The sequence below is a fragment of the Manihot esculenta genome, chromosome 9 (genome assembly GCF_001659605.2).
Source record: "Manihot esculenta cultivar AM560-2 chromosome 9, M.esculenta_v8, whole genome shotgun sequence".
In the NCBI taxonomy this organism is placed as follows: domain Eukaryota; kingdom Viridiplantae; phylum Streptophyta; class Magnoliopsida; order Malpighiales; family Euphorbiaceae; genus Manihot; species Manihot esculenta.
In genome coordinates, this window is record NC_035169.2 from 9,984,864 (window position 1) to 10,009,622 (window position 24,759).

Sequence of the window (24,759 nt, forward strand, 5' to 3'; positions counted from 1 at the left end):
AAAACAATTCCACAATTTCTAAGATGTTCATCAAACTCTTGGCTCAAATATTCACCACCTCGATCGGATCGAAGCATTTTAATAGTTCTACCAAGTTGATTTTATACTTTATTTTGAAAAGTACTAAACATTTCAAATGATTCATGTTTATGTTTCATTAGGTAGACATAGCCATGCCTATTGAAATCATCAGTGAATGTAATGAAGTACTGATAACCTCCCCTGGCACTAATGCTTAGTGGGTCACATACATCTATATGTACTAAGTCCAATAAGTCTGAAGCCCTTTGACCTTGTCTAGTAAAAGATTCCTTCGTCATCTTACCAAGCAAACAAGATTCACAATTTTCAAATGATTCAAAATCAAATGAATCTAATAAGACATCCTTATGGAGCTTAGATATGTGATTCTCATTTATATGGCTAAGACGATAATGCTATAAATATGTTGGGTTTAACTCATTTGGCTTAGTTTTCTTAGAAGCTATGTTGTAGATATTATTATCTCTAGAATCATTTGGATTAAGGACATAAAGACCATCATATAAATTTGCAATACAATAAAGCAAATCTTTATTATAAATGAAGCATTTCTTATTCTTAATAAGAAATGAAAAACCTTCATCTTCCAAAACAGAAACTGAAATTATATTCCTACTCAAAGTAGGAACTTAAAAGCAATTGTTCAAAATTAACAAAAGCCCATTGGGCAAAACAAGTTCATAAGTCCCTACAACTAAAGCAGTAACTCTTGCTCCATTGTCTACATGTAGGTTCACATCGTCCTTTTTCAGTTTTCTATTCCTTTTGAGACCCTGCATATTTATAAAGATGTGAGAACCACATCCGGTATCTAATACCCATGAAGTATAAATAGATAAATTAATATCTATAACATAAATACCTGAAGTCGTAGTCTCACTACTCTTCTTCTTCTTGCACTCATCCAAATAGAGCTTGCAATTTCTCTTCCAATGCCCTGGTTCATTGCAATGGAAGTAGATTCCTTCCTTAGGAACTTTTGTCTTGGCTTGCGGTTTAGGTTTGCCTCGTCCCTTAGGCCCATTACCACCTTTAGACTTGGGCTTCCCTTTATTTTTCATAGGCTTACCCTTATTGATATTCAAAATTTGGGTAGGCTTTTTCTTAATATTTATCTAAGCTATCTTTAGCATCCCATGCAACTCAGGAATGGATTTCTCCATGTTGTTCATGTTATAGTTCATGACAAACTGAGAAAAACTGCCAGGTAAAGAATGTAAGATCAAATTCGTGGGGAGTTCTAAACTCAGAGGATAGCCAAGCCTAGCAAGGTGATCAATGTAGCCTTTCATCTTCAAAACATGAGCACTAACTAATTCACCTTCAACCATTTTGTAATCATGCAATGCAATGGTAGTTTCATACCTATCCTACCTTGCTTACTGTTGGAAAGCCTGTTTGAGATGAACACTCATCTCATAAGCCTCAAGATACTCCAGATCCTTCTAAAGTTTTGGACACATAGTTGCCAACATAAGACATTCAATGTCATTAGAGTCATCCATATGCTTCTTATGCTTGTTCTTAACAGCATTAGTAGCATCAACAGGAGGTGGTTCAGGGATAGCTTCATCAAGCACATAGGACTTTTTCTCTTGCTTGAGAACAATTCTCAAGTTTCTAAACCAGTCAACAAAATTAGTCCCATTTTCTTTCAGTTTATCTTTTTCAAGGATGGATCGCAGTGATAAGTGAAATTGTTATTAGCAGCCATAATGACCTGCAAGATATGCAAATATAATCAATTTAGTAAATTAATATTGAGGTGATAATAATCTCCCACTAAAACACAACTCTCAAAAAGAATTATTACAATAATAATATTTTAGTGGGCTAAGATCCATATTTCACCTAATTACAAATCAACTTTGGCATGACGCTTAGAATTAAGTTATTTAGGTAGGTAACTCCTTACCAATTACATCTAATGTAACTCTTAGATTATGAGGTATTGACATCTGTAGAAGGATAATATTTATTGTATATCACAATAGAGATTACAACCTATTTATACATGAGAGACGGTAACTAAACAGGAAGGAAAATCAAGTCTATGATTATACAATCCCTAAGATTAAGCAATTGACCCATCTATCAATATTTACTTCCTATATTAACATATTTACTTTCTATAACTTATAACACTCCCCCTCAAGTTGGATCATAAATGTTAATCATGCCCAACTTGTTACATATATAATCAACTCGAGTCCCATTTAGAGCTTTAGTGAAAATATCTCCTAATTGTTCTCCAGTTCGGATATGTCCTATTGATATTATCTTTTGTTGGACCTTTTCACGAATAAAATGACAATCAATCTCGATGTGTTTAGTCCTCTCGTGAAATACTGGATTGGAGGCAATGTGGATAGCTGCTTGATTATCACACCACAACTTAGCAGGCACCGAATTTGTGAACCCAACTTCTTCCAACAGTTGACGTACCCACAAGATTTCACAAACGGCTTGTGCCATAGCTCGATATTCAGATTCAGCACTAGAACGGGAGACCACATTTTGCTTCTTACTTTTCCATGAGACCAAGTTACCTCCCACAAAAACACAATACCCAGTAATTGACCTCCTATCAACTTTCGAGCCTGCCCAATCAGCATCACAAAAGCATTCAATATTTGAGTGCCCATGGTTACCATAGAATAGGCCTCTCCCTAGGGCCCCTTTAAGGTAACAAAGAATCTGTCCCAGAGCATCCCACTGGGCAACAGTAGGAGAAGACATAAACTAACTTACCACACTCACAGAATATGCAATATCAGGACGAGTCACCGTCAAATAATTCAGCTTGCCAACTAATCTTCTATACCTTCCAGGATCTGCAAATGGCTCACTGTCTTCTGTGGTAAGTTGAAGGTTAGGGGTCATTGGGGCACTACAAGGCTTAGCACCCAATTTTCCTGTTTCTGCCAACAAATCAAGAACATATTTTCTTTGAGACAAGAAGATGCCTTTCTTACACCGCATAACTTCGATTCCCAAGAAATATTTCAAGGAACCCAAATCCTTTGTATGAAACTATGTTTTAAGAAATTCTTTTAAGGATGTGATGCCAGCAATGTCACTTCCTGTGATAACGATATCATCCACATATACTACAAGCAGAATTACTCCACTATCAGAATTTATATAAAACACTGAGTGATCACACTTACTCATCTTCATTCCAAACTGTTGGACCACCTCACTAAACCTGCTAAACCATGCCCGAGGACTCTGTTTCAAGCCATAAAGCGATTTTTGAAGTCTACAAACTTTACCTGACTCCCCCTGAGCAACAAAACCAGGTGGTTGCTCAATATAAACCTCCTCCTGAAGATCACCATGAAGAAAAGCATTTTTAATATCCAGTTGATGCAAAGGCCAATAATGAGTAGCCGCCAAGGAAATAAACAATCGGACAGATGTGAGCTTGGCAACTGGGGAGAATGTATCAGAATAGTCAACTCCATAAGTTTGTGCATAACCTTTGGCCACTAAACGGGCCTTGAGGCGAGCAATAGATCCATCAGGATTTACTTTCACTGCAAACACCCATTTGCACCCAATAGCCCGCTTTCCTGGGGGCAAGGACATCAACTCCTAAGTACCATTAGTGTCAAGGGCTATCATTTCCTCTTCCATTGCAGCACGCCAACCAGGATGGGACAAAGCCTTAATAACAGTTTTGGGAATTGAAATAGAATCTAAAGCAGTGACAAAACAACGAGAAGAGGAGGATAATTGATCATAAGAGACACAAGATGAAATAGGATAAGTGCAAGTACGTTTACCTTTGCGAAGAGCAATTGGCAAATCCAAATCAGACAATGAAGGATCAGTTGGAGCAGGATCGGTCGACGAAGAAGCGGGTAGCGGAACGGAGTCAGAGTCCTCTAAGCGTCTGGAATACACATGAAAGATGGAAGGGCGACTTGGCACATGAGCGAAAGGTATAGGAGTAGTCTGAGGAGACGAAGAGCGAACAGTGTATAATAAGAGGTCATCTTCCTCCTCCTGGGTGTTATAAACAGATGATGGCAGAAAAAACGGAGTGGACTCAAAGAATGTTACATCCGTAGACACAAGATACCGATTCAGATCAGGAGAAAAACAACGATACCCTTTCTGACGTCGAGAGTAGCCAAGGAAGACACATTTGAGTGATTTGGGATCCAATTTAGTAACCTGTGGACAAACATTGCGAACAAAACAAGTACAACCAAAGAGACGTGGCTCAATAGGAAACAAAGATTTAGTGGGAAATAAAATGTTATAAGAGATATCACCATGAAGGACGGAGGAAGGCATGCGATTGATCAAAAAACAAGCAGTGGATACAGTATCAGCCCAAAAACATTTAGGTACCTTCATTTGGAATAAGAGGGCTCTAGCTACTTCAAGAAGATGTCGATTTTTTCTTTCAGCAACTCCATTTTGTGAAGGAGTGGCAACACAAGAGGACTGATGAAGAATCCCTTTTTGTAACATATAAGATTGAAATTCCTCAGAGAGAAACACTTTAGCATTATCATTTTGCAATATACTGATGGAAGTATTGAATTGGGTTTGGATTTCAGCATAAAATACACAAAAAATAGAAAATAATTCTGAACGACTCTTCATTAAAAATAACCAAGTAGTACTAGAGAAATCATCAACAAATGTAACAAAATACTTAAAGCCAGACTTAGACACAATAGGACAAGGACCCCAAACATCTGAATGGACTAACTCAAAGGGAGACGAAGCCCGTTTATTGACTCAAAACAGAGCAGGTAAACGATGATGTTTGGCAAATTGACAAGACTCACAATCTAGAATAGACAAAAAATGAAACTGTGGATATAACTTCTTCAAAACCGAGAGAGAAGGATGCCCTAAACGACAATGAACATCAAAAGGTATTAAACGCGTGGAGCATACCAGAGATCGAGGAGATCGAGGTAGTTGTTGATCCAAGACGTAAAGACCCTCTGACTCACTTCCTCTACCAATAATCTGCTTCGTCGAAAGATCCTGAAAAACACAGTGATCAGGAAAGAATGAGACACAACAATTCAATGCACGAGTGAGTTTACTCACAGAAAGCAAATTAAATGCGAACTTAGGGAGACATAACACAGAGGATACAGAAAGAGAAGGGGTTAAGTTGACATGACCAGAATCCATGACAGACGATTTAGTGCCATCAGCAAGAGTAACATAAGAAGGCGATGTATGAGACTCAAGATTGGACAAAAGGGTAGAATTATCTGACATATGATCTGTAGCACTAGAATCAATAACCCATTTGGAGGATGAAGACACAAGACATGCAGTAGAGTTACCTGACTCGGCAATTGCAGTGATAGAGGAGGAATTAGAAGATTTTATAGATGCTTGGTATTGGATGAATTATGCATACTCATCTGCAGATATCAAAATTCCCTGATCGGAAGATCCATTCAATTTGTGTTCCGTGATTTTAGTCATCATAGGAATCACATCAGTTACGGTGGTGGTTTTAACTTTAGCCATAAGGACAACCAACCCAAAAACGATAGCAACAAAAGAAACATAGAATCAGAAAACAGTACCCGGCGTGAACAGTACCGATGAACAGTACCACGTGAACAGTACCCGTGAACAGTGCCGGTGAACAGTACCGATGAACAGTACCAAATAAAACACCTCCACCCAACACCTGAACGACAAACAAACCTCAAATCTGACAAGGAGTCGGTGTGGTGACTCCAGCGATGGTGAGATCCAAATGTTATCCTTTATGGATAACCCAAATGAACAGAGCCCTAAGTCTTCAAAAAAAATTTTAAAACTTTACGAGAGAGAAAAGAGAAAAAAAATCTCTATGAGAAAGGCTCTGATACCATGTAGAAGGATAATATTTATTGTATATCACAATAGAGATTACAACCTATTTATACATGAGAGACGGTAACTAAACAGGAAGGAAAATCAAGCCTATGATTATACAATCCCTAAGATTAAGCAACTGACCCATCTATCAATATTTACTTCCTATATTAACATATTTACTTTCTATAACTTATAACAACATCATATGTCAAATGCATGTTATACTCCATCTAATGCCTTAGGCCCAAAACTATTTTGATAGCCTAATTAAGCCCAACCAAAATTAAATGAATGAGTAACTATTACTCATCCTATCTTACTAAGAGAACCTAAGCACTTTGCTTTGGCAAAATCTACATTTTGGTGATCTTAGTCTTGATAGGCATTTAATACATGGGTGGCATTAAAACTTAAAATTTTATAGTGAGAGTTCAACTTTCAATTTTAATTATGTTGTCTGGCATTTATATATCATAGCATCCTATATGCATATATATATATAAACTATCATGCATAGTATTACATACTAATATATGACAGAATATGTAAATATGACATAGCATGGCCAAAATCTAAAATGATCTTCACAAGCCAATATGAAGATCATAAGGGGCAACCTAGGTGCAATCCTATTACATTAGTTGCAATGGAACATGTCTTTATATCTTGAGCTTGCTTGTCCACACCATGGAATCTACTCATCATTGGAGGCAACTCCACCATCACCATGGAAGCACGAGTCTTCTCTCCTCCATCTTGTGGATCTCCATTTACACAATTTAAAGAAAGTCTGTACTATTACATTAAAATAAACGACACGTAAGCCGAATTTAAAAATTACATCCCATAAAAACCAATATCATAGGTTAATAAGGCCATGCTATGCACCATGCCAAGACACCATATAATCACAACATATTTCATACAAATATGTTATAAACTTATTATCTTAAAGTTTATTTTGTTGCGGGAACGATATCTAAGGCGCTATGCATATCAATCAGATTGATTTTACTGATCTTATCAGTAATTGTTTGATCATATCAAACAATCTTGACTATATAGAAAAAGATACCATCGTTTATTAATCATATTAACAAACAACAGTAACGCATATGTGTGCGTATACTTTGTGAAAACTTTTTTCACATAAAACCTACAGATATCATTGACTCATATTACATATAAATCTATCATTTTTGACATCATATGTAAAATGAACTATACGTTTAATTACCGTGCCATTCTAGCAAACTTATATCACATATAACACATCAATCATAGCATATTCGACTTAAACGAAGAGCACAGGTTGGCTCTGATACCACTGTTAGGAAACCAAGAGATTACTACAACCCAAAACACGCAACGAAAATATAAAAAAAAAATCTCTATTTCCCTACCAGGATCCAAGTGCTTTGTTTATCTTGAAAAAAAGGATACAATACTAACTTGTTAGACTCGACAAGAAGATGCAATCCCGGGCTCAAGGTGTTGCTTTTTAAATGAATACACTCAATGGTATCCACACGAACGTCTTTTATCCTTCTAGAGTGCTAGCTCTCTCAAAGATGGATAAGTTATTCAGCAGCTCAAAACGATTTTTCCAAAAACGTTAACCCCCATATTCGCAGCAGGAGTTTTATACGTTTTAAGTCTTTTTGTTTTCCCATAATTCTTTTCGTAAAATAGTCTTTTATCTGTAACAGTTACAGATAGACTGTAGATCCTTTTAAATATTATTATCTTATAATAATAAATAATTAATAATAATAATAATAACATTTTTATTATTATTAATTATACTAATGGGCTTTTAACCCATTAATATGACATAGCACATCAATAACGTTTTTTTGTGTGTGATCCAATAAGGTCATATTAATTGGCAATAGGCTCAGTCCTACAAGATCCATAAATCATAAGCGACCTCTAGGAAGACATTATGACTACCCAACTAATATGAGGATCGATAGTCCGATAAAGCTTAATAAATAGAACATGTATTAATCCCTTTATCACACGATATCTAGTTTGAACATAAGTAATGGTCAATGTCAAACTTATAATGTTCAAACTTATGATTTCTCGATCTCTAAGTAGACTGATAAAATTAAATGATATTGATCACACTATCAATTCATTTGAGTACGGTCATGCATTTCTCAGTCTCACTTATCAAGAATCTCAGAAGATATCTCTCTCAAAGAGAGAAAAAAAATTATATCTTGATTGTTCAATATCCTCTACATAATTTCTATCATACTCAATCATAACCTTTATGATTGTCCGATTAAAGACAATGTTTGGTTATATCAAAACATAACAGTTCTTATGTTGAAAACTATGACAATTTCAAGTCAAAGGATTAAGACATAACTATTTTGATATTCACTTATGACAATAACCTATGTAGTGATCTCAATGCGAGTCCATCCAATACTTTGTTCTCTAACAAGTATATATGATTATTGAATTATATAAAAATATACATAATCATCTCATGATTATTAATTAATAATCATAATAATTATATTTTATTATTATCAATATAATAATAAGTAACCAGAGATGTTAATCATTATTATGTAACATGCAAACAAATAATAATAATAATAAAACATCTTTTATTAATAACAAAACGACATACAAAAAGGTCCAAGATAATGATCTAGGGCAAATACACTAACAGATATGTCTACACTATAGATGGGACAACAGTGAGTTGGATGTCTAAACTTCAGAAGTGTGTCTCTATGTCATCTAAAGAAGCTGATATGTTACAGTTGTTGAAACTGGTAAGGAGATGATATGGTTGACTGATTACTGGGAAGAGTTGGGCAAGAAGCAGTTTGATAAAGTTTTTTCACTGATAGTCAGAGTGCCATATAGTTGGTGAAGAACCCAATGTATCACTTTAGAACAAAATACATCCGACGTAAGTATCATTTTACTCACAGTCTGGTGAAAGATGATAAGATGTGTTTGAAGAAAATTGAAGGTAGTAAGAATTCAACAGACATGTTTATTAAAGACAGAGAAAACGGCAACACAGCTTCCGACAAAACACTACGCACACTCGACTGGTCTCGATTCCTTCTTCTCACGGACCCCTTCCCTCACTCGCGCGCTCTCTCTCCTTTAATTTCATTAGCCGGGGAACACATCCCACTTTGACATTACAACATCAGCAAACACGTGCAACCCCATTCACCTATCTAACACGTGCGCCGTCCGCCTTCCACAGTTCCACGCACACTCGCAACTGCATTTCAGTTTTCCCTTCCCATGACAGTTTGTTTCCGTGCATCGGCCCCACATGAAAGTTCATATGTCTTCGCCCACTGTCGCTCCAAAATGGTTGCTGTCCTCAATCTTGTCCATACAATTTTTTGACACGTGCAAGTCTGGAGATCTAAATGAGAAATAAGCCTAAGCTAATAACAGGCTTTCTTGCCTCTGGTAAAAAACCACGCTTAGCAAGGTTCAAAGAGAGAGAGTAAATAAGCATTCGCGAGAGAATATTCTAAGGTCAGAACTATAAACAAATCAAACGCCTAAAGCTTACGCTTCCATCGATTCACACCAAACACTGAAATCGCAGTTTTCAACTTTGTTCTTTAACAGTTCATTCTTCTAAAACTTTTGTTAGTAATTTGTTTTATTCATCGGCGAAGATGCATTCAAGTCACTTGCTTCTCGAGGAGCCCATAAGGATGGCTTCAATCCTGGAGCCATCAAAGGCTGTATGTATCAATCTATTAATCTGGTTTTTAATTTTACTTATATTTCAGATCTGTAATTTCGTCGATTTTTTATTGATTCGATGTTTGTTTCGTTAATTTTTTGCAGAGTTTTTTTCCAGCAATGACGAAGATTGTGGGAACCTTAGGTCCCAAGTCTCGATCTATTGAGGTTATTTCTGGCTGCCTCAAGGCTGGAATGTCTGGTGAGCTTCGATATTTTGGTTTGTTTTTGCATCTTGATGAGAAATTTGATGAGGTAAATGATGGATTTTTATGTGTTTGATGGATAGTGGCTCGGTTCGATTTTTCTTTGGGTGACCCGGAGTATCACCAGGAGACACTGGAGAACTTGAAGGCAGCTGTTAAGAGTACTAAGAAGCTCTGTGCTGTATGTTTCTTACCCTCTCCGTTTTTTTTCTTCTTTTTTTATTTTTTCTTTTTTTCCTCTTTGGGTTAATGGAAGCAGAGATACTGAATAAGGATACTCGTGTAATCTCCAAATGCACAGAAAACTTACCCTTACCAACTTAATGCAATCTGGTTTGTACACTGAAAGCAGAATGCGTGTTCATGGTCATTGGTAAATTTTCCCTTTTCTTTTCTTGCTTGCAGTCACTATAGTAACTATTGCGGCAAAATTTCTGAATGTTCTCTAATTGCTGTTGAAAAAACCTCGGTTTCAACGGGTACTTTTGCAATGGCAGCCAAAGGATTTGTTTTTGTTTGCTACTTTAATACTCTTTGGTATGTTAGATAAATGTAGAAAAGGATAGCATTTGTCGCATTGAGATATTGAATAAGCGGATATCATTTGTCTTCTGCAGGTAATGCTTGATACAGTGGGTCCTGAGTTGCAGGTTATTAACAAAAGTGAGAAATCCATTTCACTCCTGGCAGATGCTTTTGTTGTTTTAACACCAAATCAGGAGAAAGAAGCCTCCTCAGAAGTATTGCCCATCAACTTTGATGGGCTATCCAAGGTTCCATTAACCGTTGTTTATTGGAAAACTAGCTGTCCAATTTTTAGCTTATTTTATTTATTGCTCTTTGGTGGATCTTAGTGAAAATGCAAGTGATAGCACTAAAAGCTTAGGAGAAGCTAATGTTGAGTTCTGATGTGTTTGACATGTATAATAGACATCCAGGTATGTTACTGTTAGCTTATTGGAAAGATAATAATGTATTTGCACTTTGTAGTCACTGAAACTCTTGTATGCTCATGTCTTTCTGGATTGTGATACTATTTAACTATTCCTTCCCCCTCCCTCCCCACCCCCACCCCCCCAATACTCTAGATTTTTCATTTAAGATTTTTTGGAGCTTCAGAGGTAGCTAGATATTTGCATGCTTTCCTTAGAGACGCTATCAAATCTGTCTTGAAGTTGAAAAACATATAGAAATGGCGTGCGCCACATTCCAAAGACACTTACAGGAGGTCTAAAATCAGGTTTAGATAATAGTTAGTAAGCTATGGACAACAGATTTTGACTTTGAAAGGATATTTGACTTAAGCTTAACATGAAAATGAAATTGTGAGAAATTGTGGTCATCTTTAACCTATGCAGAACTAGAGTTATTTCTTAAATCAAAGGAATTTTATATTTTATGAATTATATAAAATAACTACATTATTGTCTTGGTCTTTGCAGGCAGTAAATCCAGGAGACACCATTTTTATAGGTCAATACCTATTTACTGGAAGTGAAACTACATCTGTGTGGCTTGAGGTGATGGAGCTTTTTGTTTAGTTCTTTTATTTTCTTTACCCCTTCTAATGATTTGCTTGGATGAGAGGGATTTCTGATTATCATCATCACTTATTGCATTTAACTATGTTTTGACTTGGCGGTGAAGGGGTAAGTTGAAGTTGAACTACTGAACTTGGTTTTTTTTGGACCAAGCCTTTGTTGTGATATTAGTTGCAAAATGAAAGTTTTTTTGGGTTAAAAAGTTGAATGGAACCTTTTTTCTGGCTTGATGAAAAGTGAGTTTTAAGGAATCAAGTCATGTGCATAACATTGAATGATTTTGGGAAGAAAACCCCTTTACATTAGCATGTCTAACCAATATATTAATCTTGTGCATGATTGTTGAGTTGTTGCTGGAACTGAGCAGGTTTCTGAGGTGAAGGGTGACGATGTGGTCTGTGTCATAAAGAACTCTGCAACTTTGGCAGGGTCATTATTCACTCTGCATGCCTCTCAAATTCGTATTGACCTGCCTACCCTTTCTGATAAAGATAAAGAGGTTAGTCATGCTTCTAACTTGTTCAGTTTAAAAATTGATGTTGTCTAATAGTATTCATTTTTTAAGTTCTCAGGTTTGGCCTAGATCTCTTTTATCGTGTTCTTTTTGGGGATTTTTCAATTTCAGGTTATAAGTACCTGGGGAGTCCAAAACAAAATTGACTTCCTCTCATTGTCTTATACTCGGCATGCAGAAGATGTGCGCCAGGTAAGTTCTGTTCATCAGTCATTGTGCTTCTGTGGCATTTTAGCTTTCATAGTCTATGATGTTACTGGATAAATAAACCATTTGTCAGTATATATTCTTAGACTTTCTTCTTTGTATACAGGCTCGTGAATACCTCTCTAAGCTTGGTGACCTCTACCAGACTCAAATTTTTGCAAAGATTGAAAATGTTGAGGTCCGTTGCATATGTTAATCTATCATTCAGCTTATACTTTTTTTAGAATCAATTTCCGAATTTCAACTAAGATTGGTGTAAATTTTCTTGAATGGATTTTATAATTATCTTCTCAGGGATTAACCCATTTTGATGAGATATTGCAAGAAGCTGACGGCATTATCCTTTCCCGTGGGAATTTGGGGATAGACCTGCCTCCTGAGAAGGTCAGTTTTTAGTCTATAGAATAAATTTGTTCTGCATCTGAGAAAGTTGCTACCTAAGATGGTATTCTATATATGCTTGATTCTGCTGATGAGTGAAGTTCTGAACTTTTCTCCTGTGTATTAATATCCTCAAAATTATCAAAAATTTTTGGCATTATACTTCTTACTCTATGAGTGTCTTTTTGGTTGGGGGCAAGGGATTTCCTAAACTATATTAGGATTTTACTTATAGATTACAATGTTATGATATTTCACCTCTTTTGCTATCTCACTTCAACTACTGTAACTAATCTCTTTTGCATTTACAGGTGTTCTTGTTCCAGAAAGCAGCCCTTTACAAGTGCAACGTTGCTGGCAAGCCTGCAGTGGTTACTCGTGTTGTGGACAGTATGACTGACAACCTGAGGCCAACTCGTGCAGAAGCAACTGATGTTGCCAATGCTGTGTTGGATGGTGTGTTATTATTTTATGCAACGCCAGTTGCTTTTAAGGCTAATAGAGGCCGACTCTTGTGTTGCTGAATTGTTTGATTGCACACAATATGTAATTACTGAAGTAGGATGTCATTTTTCACGTGTTGTATTTGTCCTTGTTTTGATGATTACTTGGTGTTCTTTAATTGTTTGCATAAGTTTTCTTAGCGTTGTTTAGTGTAATATGCAAACTTTGCACCTTATTTCTCATCATATTCCTTAATTGGACAGGAAGTGATGCAATTCTTCTTGGTGCTGAGACTCTTCGTGGACTTTACCCTGTTGAAACTATTTCTACTGTTGGTAAAATATGTGCTGAGGTAAACTTTCCTTTCCTCCATAATTTTTTATGCCAGTCTATCTTCATTGGTTAAATTGTTTAGTTTAAATATTAAAGCTAGCTAATCTAAAAGTTGGATAGTGGAAGATTTGTGCCTCATAATTGAATTCTGAGCATTTGCTGTCTGAAACATGTGACTATCTTTTCTAAGGTCTAATGTGTACTGGATGCAGTTTTATGCACATTTCTTAAGTATTGTTTAATTTGTTCCATAAATCTGGCTCCCTTTTCTTGTATGGGGGCTGACTTCACACTTTGAATCATTTAAAACTTGGGTAATATCTGCAATGAAAGGCAGTACATCCGTACATGTATGTGTATGTGCATGCATACTTTTGTGAATTCGGGGACCAGTTATGTACTTTTGGGGATTAATTATTCGCATTTACCTTGCATCTGTTTAACAAAACCCACATCTTATTGCTGTTTATTTTGGTTTAAACATTACTAGTCGAAATGAATTTTCTTTATAATTATTTTTTGCCAATGATTTTCCTTGAACTGAGCTACTGTCACGCTTGGCTCAAATTCATTGCACCCCTTTTGAGATAATCTTTATGGATGTTTTGTTAGTTCTTGTGAATAATATGCTACTGCCTGAAACGGCCTAAATTTAGACTGTTTTGTACCACATTCTTGTATTTTACAAGAGGTGAGATAGTTGCATATGATGTTTCGGAAATTGAGTTGATTCTTGCAATCATCAATTGCATCTTGGTAACATGGAGAACTTTGTGATGGTGTTGTACTGGTGTTTCCTTCCAGTGCGCTAGGTTTGATGTCAGATTGCCAATGAGCATATACCTTCCCAATACCTGTCTATATGGTTGAAACATATATTAGTGTCCTTGGATGTATTCTTAGAAAATCAAGGGAATTAACTGCAGGGCTGTGATCAAATGATGAAATTAAATTTCGTAGCTTTTTAAGAAGAAAAGGATAGTTAATTTGTTGGATCATTTCCACATCTTCCATGTAGGTTTTGATCTTTGTCATTTTCACATGTAGGCAGAAAAGGTTTTTAATCAAGACTTGTACTTCAAGAAAACTGTCAAATTTGTTGGAGAGCCAATGAGCCACTTGGAATCTATTGCTTCCTCCGCGGTATTATTACTTTTTCATAATTTTCTTTAATGATTGTTCAGTTTGTCTTTATTGAATTAATTCATTAATTCCATCAGATTAAGAAAATAAAGAAAAGAAATCAGTGTTTTCAAGTATGTTTTCTTATGAGCATTGTTAATTCTTTCCCAGGTACGAGCAGCTATTAAAGTGAAGGCATCTGTCATTATTTGCTTCACTTCATCAGGAAGGGCTGCAAGGTATCCTTCTGTTTATCCTCTTTATCTCATTCATTTGCAAGTGAACTTAGAAAGAATTGGTTATATACTAGTTATAATTATTTATATAATGACGGTTTATGTCAAATGCAACATCCATTGACTGTTGCAAAACTTGTAAATGCACAGATTGATTGCCAAGTATAGGCCAACAATGCCAGTTCTGTCTGTTGTCATCCCTCGACTCAAGACAAATCAACTGAGATGGAGCTTCAGTGGGGCCTTTGAAGTATGAATTTGACTCAGTATTTGTGCTTACTGTTTGAAGTCCTGCTTTTATGGTTTTATGCTTAATGATTAATGGTGCATGGAAATTGATTAACCTTGTCCAATTCTTGTGTTCAGGACATTCATCTAGTGACATAACATGATGACTCACTTTCAAATGACTCTATTCAATTCATTAAAGTTAGCATAGTAATAGTATGTTTAGGATATTTACAAGGATTACTATTTGACTGTATCATCAACATATCAATTTTCAGGCAAGGCAATCACTCATTGTTAGAGGTCTCTTCCCTATGCTTGCTGATCCACGACATCCTGTAAGTGTTTATTTTATTCAATTTTCGTGGTAATTGGTGCTTTCTTAGAAGATGGGTGTAGTTGTCTATGTGACGGCTATACTTTATTTATTATGATAATATTTATAGTACTTAAATAAGTGGCCTTCTATTCTTGATAAAGACAAATGATGGCATGGCCTGGGCTGGGCTGGCCATTGTGCTTCTATTTGATTGTCAGTAAAACTAAGGAGTCTTCTTATCATTATGTTACTGTACTGTCTTTGCTAGATTTGTGGTTAGTGATATTGTCTTGCCAGGGTGAGATTCTACTCCCATTTCCATGTAGGAACAAGTTTGCCCTTATTGAATGTGATATTGCTCAGCCTGAGTAGTTTGTGGCATGCGTCTCAAGTAATTGAATAACTCGTTCTTGATATCGTTGTAAGTGCTGTAACATTTTGCTGTGAAGTTTTGTGGTTTGCCCTGGTCTAGATGCAACCTTGGCTCTCTCTTAAGTAAACTCTAACCTTACTTCAGCATTTGTCCTGCCTTGAAAACCTGGTTTCCAGAATGATTTCTATCCCTGTTTTTCTTCATTATGTTAAAGGCATTCAATAAATGGAATAATGAAATCTGGCATATTGCACATGATTTTGTAGGCGGAATCTACAAGTGCAACAAATGAGTCGGTCTTAAAGGTAGCTCTTGATCATGGAAAGGCCTCTGGGGTTGTAAAACCGCGTGACAGAGTAGTTGTTTGCCAGAAACTTGGAGATGCATCCGTGGTGAAAATTATTGAGCTTGAAGATTAAAGCCCCATTTTCTGAGCTGTAACCACCTATGAGGAATCTCCAGGTCCAGGGTTTTGAGACCGACTTTTCAAATATTTATGAATGTATAAGAATGTACACCGATAATTATTTTTGTCCACGATGGTAGGCGTGGGAACTAGAAAGCAGAATACGGTTCCTATATTTTTGTTTCGGTGGTTATTTAAGTTGATTGGCTCAAAATGATTCTGCAAAATTTTCACTTAAGGATACGTTTGGTAATAAGATTAATAATTAACGGTGCTTTCTTTTATAGATTAATACTTAAACATTAGTATTAAAATTAACTTATTTATGTTGTTTATAGATTAACTATTTATATATTAGGTGAAAATTTAACTTATTTATCTTAATATAATGCCATTTTGGATGTTACCTACTATATGTTGTCTCCTGGAAAGGTAGTATAATAAATATTCACTCATATTAATTAGTATTCTCTCCATTTTATATTTTTATTATTTTTTAAAATTATTTTTTTTCACTAAACATCTACTGTATTTAATTTTTTTTTAAATAATATCTCGTTACTTCTTATTTTTTTAAATAAATATTTAAAATATGTCTAAATATAATTAACAAATTAATAAAAAGTTATCTTTAATTAAAAATTATGAGAAGAAAAAAAATAAATTTTAATCCAAAATTAATTATAATTAAATGAGATTGTTATTATTATCACATAATATATAATCCCTTTAATCTGAAACTAAATTTATTCTTAGGAGATAACCTATATGACCAGATTATGATATGAGAAAAGCCTTTGAAAAAATAAAGATATGAGAAAAGCTGGCTGAAAGGGGTAAGGGATGACATTGGAATTCCATAAAAACTTCGTTCGAATTTAAAAGATGGTTGGACAAAGGTTAGGCATAGTTGATGGGACCCAAAAAAAACTTACTGGAAAATACAATTTTTTTATCTTAAAAATATTTTTTCTTTATTTATTTTGTGAGATATTTTTAAAGTGTTGTTTCATCAAATATTAAATTCTTTTCAATAAAATAATAGTAATAGTTTTGGTCTTCAAAGACATACGAGAACTCCTTGGCGGACCCTTTCTTTTTTTCATCCTCGGATTTATCATATCTATTTCGTCTTTATCTACTACTTATTTAAAATTATATTGGCCCTAGCATCAATAGCGCCTGTGGCCTAATGGATAAGGCGTCTGACTTCTAATCAGACGATTGTGGGTTCGAGTCCCACCAGGCGTGCTTCAATCTTTTTGTCACTTTTTCCTTTTTTATTTTTTTTTTCTTTTAAAAAGTCAGACGATTGTGAGTTCGAGTCCCACCAGGCGTGTTTTAATCTTCTTGTTACTTTTTCCTTTTTTTTTTCTTCTAAAAAATTTACTTATAAATAGAAAAATTCGTTAATTATTTTTTTCCTTTTAAAAAATATATTAAAATCTAATTGATTTATTAAATTTTTTTAATAATTTTAATTATTAAATATTTTACTATTTAATTTAATCTTGTAATAAAAAAAATTTATGTCACTTCTTTAATTTTATAAAAATATCAACTTACTAATTTTTTTGTATTGAAAAAATTTTATTATTTTTTATATTTAGTGGATTAAATTAATGAAAATACTCTTTATTTTATAATTTTTATTCAGATTTTCTTTTTAATTTTTTTAAAATTTTTTAATTATTTTAAAATTATTATACATTTTTTTATATTATAACAATATATAATAATATATAAATTGATTATTATAACACTATTTTATTTTATTTTATTTTTAAAAAATTTTTTAATTTATTTTTTAATATTTAATAAAATTTAGTATTTTTAATATAAATATAATTAAAAGATTAATTAAAAAATATTTTTTTAATGTGTAAAAATATAAAATATAAAAAAGTAATAATTAATAGAATTTTTAAAAATTTTAATATATTTTTTTAATTAAAAAATTAACGAGTAAATTTATTTATACTACGGGTGATAATAATTTTTTTTATTTTTTAATTGCCCACCTCGAAGCAGAGTTTTGCCACGCCCTCATTGGCGGTGTTTGGACGACACGAATAGATCCAAACGCCAACTAATTCCTCTCTATTTCGCACTAGTCGTCATTTAAAAGAAGAAAAACAAAACAACTTTTGCATCTAATGAACTAAAAACCAGAAACCATTTTCATCTAATTTAACCTTGTGACGTTACAATTCATCCAGTTATGGAAGATGGATCACTCCTCTTGTTTGAAGAAATTTGCTGCTGTTGGTGAAGATCAAGCAATTCAAGCTCTTTCTGTCGAATCAGAAGTACCATTCTTTCACTTTCAAGTCTCCTCCTTTCATTCTCTAGTTTTGCTCTCTCCATTTCTCTCTCTTTCTTGCTGCTGAATTTCACCCACTTCAATCTTTGTTTTTCTAGTTCAAATGCTTGGCATTGGTAGCTCACTTGTTGTTCTTCTAATTGCATCAATCTCAGCTTCATCCAATGCTTTTTCTCCCATGTACTCTTTGCTCCATCTTGAATGACACTCACCAAATCACTATTCAGTTGCTGCATCATAGCTGATGATAATGAGAATACTTCTGTTCTTTGCCTTTTCTTTGAACCTTTCTCTTCATGATCATCTTCATCCTCATGGCCATGATCACAATTTTGATGACCCCTTGAATTGCCTTCTATTGCTTCATCTACCTCATCATCAGAATCATCTTCATCCTCCTCGCTTTCATCATCATCCTCTTCATCATCTTCTTCATTGCTTACCCTTTTCGCCATTTTCGACCCCTCTGTTTCGGTCCTCGAATGGGTCATAAACTGTGCAGTTTCAGATGAATGAGAACATCTTTGTTGCTGAGCATGAGATGATGCTTGTGGATGCTGAGGATTGGATTGATCTGTAGCAACCCCACTTGAGCCATGACCACAGCTGTTATGATAAGCACACATTTCTCTGAAGAACAAATGCTTAGAATTAAGCAATTTTTTCACTTCTTCCTTCATTTTTGGTGACAAATCCATTGTCTCAAGCAAGCTTTGATTCTCTACAACCTTGCAAGCGGTTCCTTTGCCTAATATATCATTAACTCTCTTATACCTCTTGTTCAAGTCATTAAATTTATCCTCACATTGCTGCGGAGATACAAAAAATCCTTTCTCCATCATAGCCCTTGAAACTGATTTCCATTTCCCTTTCTTCTGTGACAATCCACCTGCCTTTTTCTTGCCTGTGGGATCATTTCCTTCAGGTCCAGCCTCATCACCAATATAGAAGACTGCCATTATAAGAAGCCTCACCATACTATCAGTCCACTTCATTCTTTGCCATGGAGATACCTTCCTTTTGCCATCAGTAGTATCATCTCCATTGAAACCAGGCTCATCTTCATCACTAACTGTTGATTGTGGCTTTTGTCTTGCAGTTGAGGAGGCATATGGGTACCCATGTTTCATGGCTTGTTGGGACTGTGGATGATGATTATCAGACTCATGCTGGCCATAACCTAGCATTTGTGGGTGGTGCAAGTGGGGAGAATTTTGTGGGTTTTGAGGATTCTGTTGTTGCTGTTGTTGTAATGGCATTTCTAGTCCTAACATTCCTGATCCCATGCCTGAAAATATCCCACCAGGTAACCCATTATGTTCCATCAACCCAAAAAGCTTTTCTTTCTATTCACCTAAACCAACCAGCAAATAGGAGGTGTCATTAACTACAGTTCTTCAACTCCCCCTATTGGATTCAAGATGACTGGCAATGTCAGAAAACTCTAAACGACCCAGTTCAGGAAATGCAAAAAGTAATCTAAAGTTTGCAACTTTAATTATGGGGATACAATATTAATTAAAAAAAAAATGCTATTTTAGTAGCAGCAGATATGTGAAACTGAACAAAAGTATGCATACCCAATAAATGAACTGAATTAAAGAAGAAAACCCAGAGAAGATGATTGCTCAAAACACCAAAAACTGAAAGATTGAACTCGAAACGTACCATCAACAGGGTCCTAAAAAAGGCAAATCCTTGAAAACCCAGAAAAAGATGTGAGTGGCTAATGAGGGATTACTGATTAAAGATTAAAAAAAGGGGGTGAAAGAAGAGAGAGAAGGACAAAGGTGGAGGCAATGGTATAGGGAGTGGCGCCATTAGAATGAGCGTTAGAGAAGAAGGGAGACAGTATTATACAGGGAGAAGGGAGCAAGCAGTTTTGATGTTGTTTTTGAGTTGGACAGAAAACTGCCCATGGTTTTGGTTTGTGAACCGCCTTTTGTATGGAATTTTAACCCACAGGATTTTCAAACCGGAAGAGAGCACTTCAAACCAACACCACACGTCAATTTTTATGAATTTCTATTTTATTTTTATTAATTTATTATATTATATAAATAATTTTATGTGATATAACGATTTCATAATGGAATTTCTCTCTTTATTCAATATTCTTACTTCACCTAAATCCTACACCTGACTACTACATTTTAAATTTTTAGAAGAATTATTAGTTTATTTAAATAATTTTTTTTAAAAATTCATTTAAATAATTCTTAAAACTAATTAAAAAGTGTTTATCATTTAAAATAATAAAATCTAAAAGGTTTTATAATAATTTATTTAAAATATCAAAAATTAAATTTAATATATAAGTCTATTATATTATAAATAAAATTTCTTTAATTTTAAATTATATGTCAATATTGTATTGAATGAATATTGATATGACATAATATTTCTCCAAAATAAAGTTATAAATTATTACTATCGTCCAAAGAAAGTAACACTAATACTTGGTGTATCACTAAGTTTTGTCATTTCTTGAGTAGGACGAATTTTAATAGAAAGCTACCATTAACTTATATATTACAGCAGTCTTTCATTATCCGATACCAATTTCACGTTATTATAATATAAAGTTAATCAACATAGAATATTCCTAAACAATTATTCTTAAATTCAAAATAATTTATTATACTAACTCTTTTTTTTTAATTTATTGATTTAAATATTAAAATAGCGTCATATACGTCAATTATCTTACTTTTTTTACTAATAGATCAATATCAATACAGATTCATTTCAACTACATCAAAAATATATATTTTATTGCATATAAGAATTTCTTGTTTATTCAATATCTAACTAGTTGAATTTAAAAATAATAATGGATATTTTAATTGGATTTAACTGGTTGAATTTAAAAATAATAATGAATATTTTAATTCTATTTGAGTTGAAATTTTTTTAAGAAAAATTGAAACAGAATATAATTATCACTTTTATTTCAAATGCACAATTTTGATTGACTAATAGTTTTAAGGTTAGCTGGATAAAAAGTGCAACATATAGGTGTTTTTGCGTATTAATGTAAATATTTTAATTTTAAATTTATTATGTCAATTTTTTTAATTGGATGTAATTTTAGTTAAAATTAAAATAAAAAATTTAATTTTTTATATACGGTTAAATTTGTGTCAACATTAACTCACTCCAAAAAGTAATTCATAGGAAGGAGTGGCCATAGTTCATAGGGGCATATTATTCCTTTCAACTACAACTGAAACCGATATGAAATTCAACACACTCTTTTACGTTTAGAATTTTATTGGTGTGTAACTACAACTAATACCGATATGAGATTCAACACATTCCTTTACGTCTAGAATTTTACTAATGTGTAACATATTTATAAGAGGGCCAACATTGAATGAGAGATTATGATATTATATTGAATTTAACTCAAACCTAATTTATCGCGAAAACTAATTAAAAAAGATGAGTATCTATGATGTATATAACGAGTACATTATTTCTTTTCACTGCAACCGATATTAATATGAAATTCAATATATATAAAAAATTTAATTATTTAATATACTATAATGGAAATTTAATATTTATTCAATTAAATTTTTAAGTGTAAAAATATATTTTTATTGAATAATTGAATTAATATGTAAAAAATGAATTTAATATCTTGATTATATAATTTAATAAAGATTGTGCCTAATTAAAGAGTTAAGATAATATATTTAAAATTAAAATGCAAAGCACATAAAAGTTAGGTATTATTCATCAAATTGGCCTTGTCGTAATTCATCTATATGATATTTTTTTTATATAAATTGAATTCTAAATTAAAAAAAAAAGGAAATTTTTTATCTCTTATAAATTATTGCAGTTTGAAAAATTGGAAAATTAAAGCTATTTGTGATTGGTTGCTTGTGTTTTAAGATAAAAACAATACTTTATTCTTTTATATATATTAAATAAAATAAAGTATTTAAAAGAAATGGACCATTGGCCGCAATTTTTGTTAAGTATTAAACTTTTTCCCATTAAAATATTGACTAGAACTCTAAAGTCAACGGCTGGGATAATTATTATTGCGTTGTTGGGTCGGGAGAGTGCTGTGCAGCCCATATAAAGAGATGGTGGATTTGCTGGACTGTTACGGCATATTATATATATATATATATATATATATATATATATATATATATATATATATTTACTATTTAATTTTTAAATATTATTATTATTAATAAATTATTTTTTATATTTTTAAAAATTTATTAAAATATTGTTATTTTTTCATTCTGACAATAAAATAGTTTTTTTTATTTTTTATTAAAAATAAATGAAAAATAAAAAAAAAATTAAAATTCAATTTTATTCTGAAATATAAGCTCTTTTTCTATTTTTTTCGTTAAAAATAAATGGAAAATAAAAGAAATTTTAGAATTTAATTTTATCCTCAAATAAAATCTCTTATTTAATTTATAAGTATTGTTATTATTAATAAGTCAGTTCCTACACTTTTAAAAATTTATTAAAATATTTTTATCTTTTTTCAGATCTATTAAAATATTATTATCTTTTTTCATATTTATTAAAACGTTTTTATCGTTTATTCCCGTCAACGAAATAGTCTCTCCTCGTCCTCTTTTTTCTCCTTTTTGAAAAAAAACAGAAGAAAAAAAATAAAAAGATGATGATGATGAAGAAAAAAAAAGAAGAATGAGAAGAAGAAGATGATGATAATGAAAAAGCAGAATAATTGTCTCCTTCTCCTCCTCTTTAAAGAAAAAAAAAAATCGAAAAAGAAGAGGAAGAATCGAAGGAGAAAGAAGAGGAAGAATCGAAGGAGGAGGAAGAGGAGAGGGAGGGTAATTTAGTCTTTTGCTATATTTTTAATGATAGAAATAGACGGAAGGACTATTTCGTTGATAAAATGAAAATATAAAAACGTTTTAATAGGTTTTTAAAAATATAGGGATTGATTTATTAATAATGACAATATTCGGGAATTAAATTATAAATCTCTCTATTAAAAAATAATTATTAAATTTTTATTTGCTAGAAATATTTAAATTTTTATTTCGCTATAAAATTTAATAAAAAATTAAAAGAATACTTATTAATTACACTTTTATATCTAAATAAATATTGAGTAATTACACATATAGTATTTTAATTTAGAGGTATGTAATAATAAAATACTTTATATTTCAATTTATAACATAAAGGCTTTCAATTTTTAATTTAAGTTACTTATTATGACTTGTCATCTTTTAGAATAATTTTTTTTATCTCTTTCGTAATTGGCACTTGTCAATAAAAATTAATTATATATATATATAAAAAAAAGATTAAATGCATGCTTGTATATGTAAATTGAAATCAATAGGCAAGGAATGGTAACTAAATCAAAACTTAGGGAAATAGCTTGTGGCCTTCATCTTCTCACTTCTACAATTTTGTCAAATTTAAACTGTACTTAATAACTTTTGACTTATTTTTTATTAATTTGAAATAATTAATGCAATTTATTTTAATAGTCTTTTTTTTAAATATAAATTTCATTAAACATATAAAAAACTTAATATAGAAGATTTATACTAATTTAAATGGGTAGGGCCCATGATACTCAACTTAAAATCTAAAATATTAAGTGAAAAAATCTAGAGCAACATCAGACTGTATAGTATCATTCAAAAAATTTGAAAATAAAAATCAATAAGTAATACTTATATAAGAAATAGACTGCCTAGCCAGGACATGAGCAATCATATTTGATTGTCTTCTAACTCACAATAAGGTCCAAAGAGATTTTTGCATCAAAAGAAATTTACAAGTTGATCAGATTCGAAAAAATCCTTATGTTGAAATAACACACAGCATCAACCACATCTTTTGAATCGAGTTCAATATCAATGTTATTAGTGCTATAGGATTCAAGCCACTATAGAGATTCATCAAAGCATTCACTTCAGCCATTTTGAACTGAATATTACCTCTCAAATGACTAGAAAATACTACAATACGCAAAATGGTGCCATATTTAATAATTTCAAATTGACTAATTACTCCAGTATCTACATTATATTTAAATCTCTCCACACTAGATGCTTGCCAATGACTATTCGTAACATGTTAATGGCTTCCAATAGCTCCTCCTGTAGGAAGTTGAAGATTTAACCAAGAAGATAAACAGAACTTTACTGCCCGAACAATTTGATGAGGAACTGAGTGTTGATCACGCCATAAATGAGTATTTCTCTCATTCCAAATACTCCATAACAACATAAAAGTCTTGCCTTGCAAAGAGATATCAGACAAATCCAATACAATTTGAATCAAAATAAAACTATTAGGCATATTTTGATTTAGAATAGAAAAACCCAAGATCCTCCAACACTAAACTGCAACATGACAGTGAAAATGGACATGTAGATCATTCTCATCAATTCCACAAATCTTACACCGAGTAATAATATTAACTCCTTTCAGAACCAGAAATACATTAGAAGGT

The 24,759-nt window shown here is 32.8% G+C and overlaps 2 protein-coding genes and 1 non-coding gene across 5 annotated transcripts; 2 read left to right on the forward strand and 1 right to left on the reverse strand.

Annotated features, from left to right (window-relative positions):
- Positions 1-9,324: 9,324 nt before the first annotated feature.
- Positions 9,325-16,186, forward strand: LOC110622960 (pyruvate kinase 1, cytosolic). Its single transcript, XM_021767729.2, has 16 exons — positions 9,325-9,641; positions 9,748-9,844; positions 9,932-10,029; positions 10,466-10,621; positions 11,291-11,368; positions 11,757-11,888; positions 12,015-12,095; positions 12,217-12,288; positions 12,405-12,494; positions 12,803-12,947; positions 13,199-13,287; positions 14,316-14,411; positions 14,562-14,629; positions 14,777-14,876; positions 15,133-15,192; positions 15,813-16,186. The coding sequence occupies exons 1-16, from the start codon at positions 9,573-9,575 to the stop codon at positions 15,963-15,965; spliced, it is 1,584 nt and encodes a 527-aa protein (XP_021623421.1). The 5' UTR covers positions 9,325-9,572; the 3' UTR covers positions 15,966-16,186.
- Positions 16,187-17,130: 944 nt separating this feature from the next.
- On the forward strand, positions 17,131-17,203 carry TRNAR-UCU. The gene has a single exon. It is a non-coding gene; the product is annotated as a tRNA-Arg (tRNA).
- Positions 17,204-18,106: 903 nt separating this feature from the next.
- Positions 18,107-20,190, reverse strand: LOC110622114. Of its 3 annotated transcripts, none has more exons than XM_021766511.2 (2): positions 19,944-20,190; positions 18,107-19,629 (listed from the first exon to the last, which is right to left on the reverse strand). In XM_021766511.2, the coding sequence occupies exon 2, from the start codon at positions 19,598-19,600 to the stop codon at positions 18,164-18,166; it is 1,437 nt and encodes a 478-aa protein (XP_021622203.2). In that variant the 5' UTR covers positions 19,601-19,629; positions 19,944-20,190; the 3' UTR covers positions 18,107-18,163. The 3 variants fall into 3 exon arrangements, with proteins under 3 accessions (XP_021622203.2, XP_021622201.2, XP_021622202.2); XM_021766509.2 differs by having other exon boundaries at positions 18,107-19,682; XM_021766510.2 differs by having other exon boundaries at positions 18,107-19,682; positions 19,856-20,190.
- Between the last annotated feature and the right edge of the window lie 4,569 nt (positions 20,191-24,759).

What these genes read in the sequence shown, in the direction of transcription:
- LOC110622114 (XM_021766511.2), bottom strand. Translation starts at nt 19,600, where the DNA reads ATGGAACATAATGGGTTACCTGGTGGGATATTTTCAGGCATGGGATCA.
- LOC110622960 (XM_021767729.2), top strand. Translation starts at nt 9,573, where the DNA reads ATGCATTCAAGTCACTTGCTTCTCGAGGAGCCCATAAGGATGGCTTCA. An exon ending in ATGCAGAAGATGTGCGCCAG is followed by an intron (nt 12,096 to 12,216) that starts GTAAGTTCTGTT and finishes CTTTGTATACAG; the next exon opens with GCTCGTGAATACCTCTCTAA. An exon ending in TCATCAGGAAGGGCTGCAAG is followed by an intron (nt 14,630 to 14,776) that starts GTATCCTTCTGT and finishes GTAAATGCACAG; the next exon opens with ATTGATTGCCAAGTATAGGC.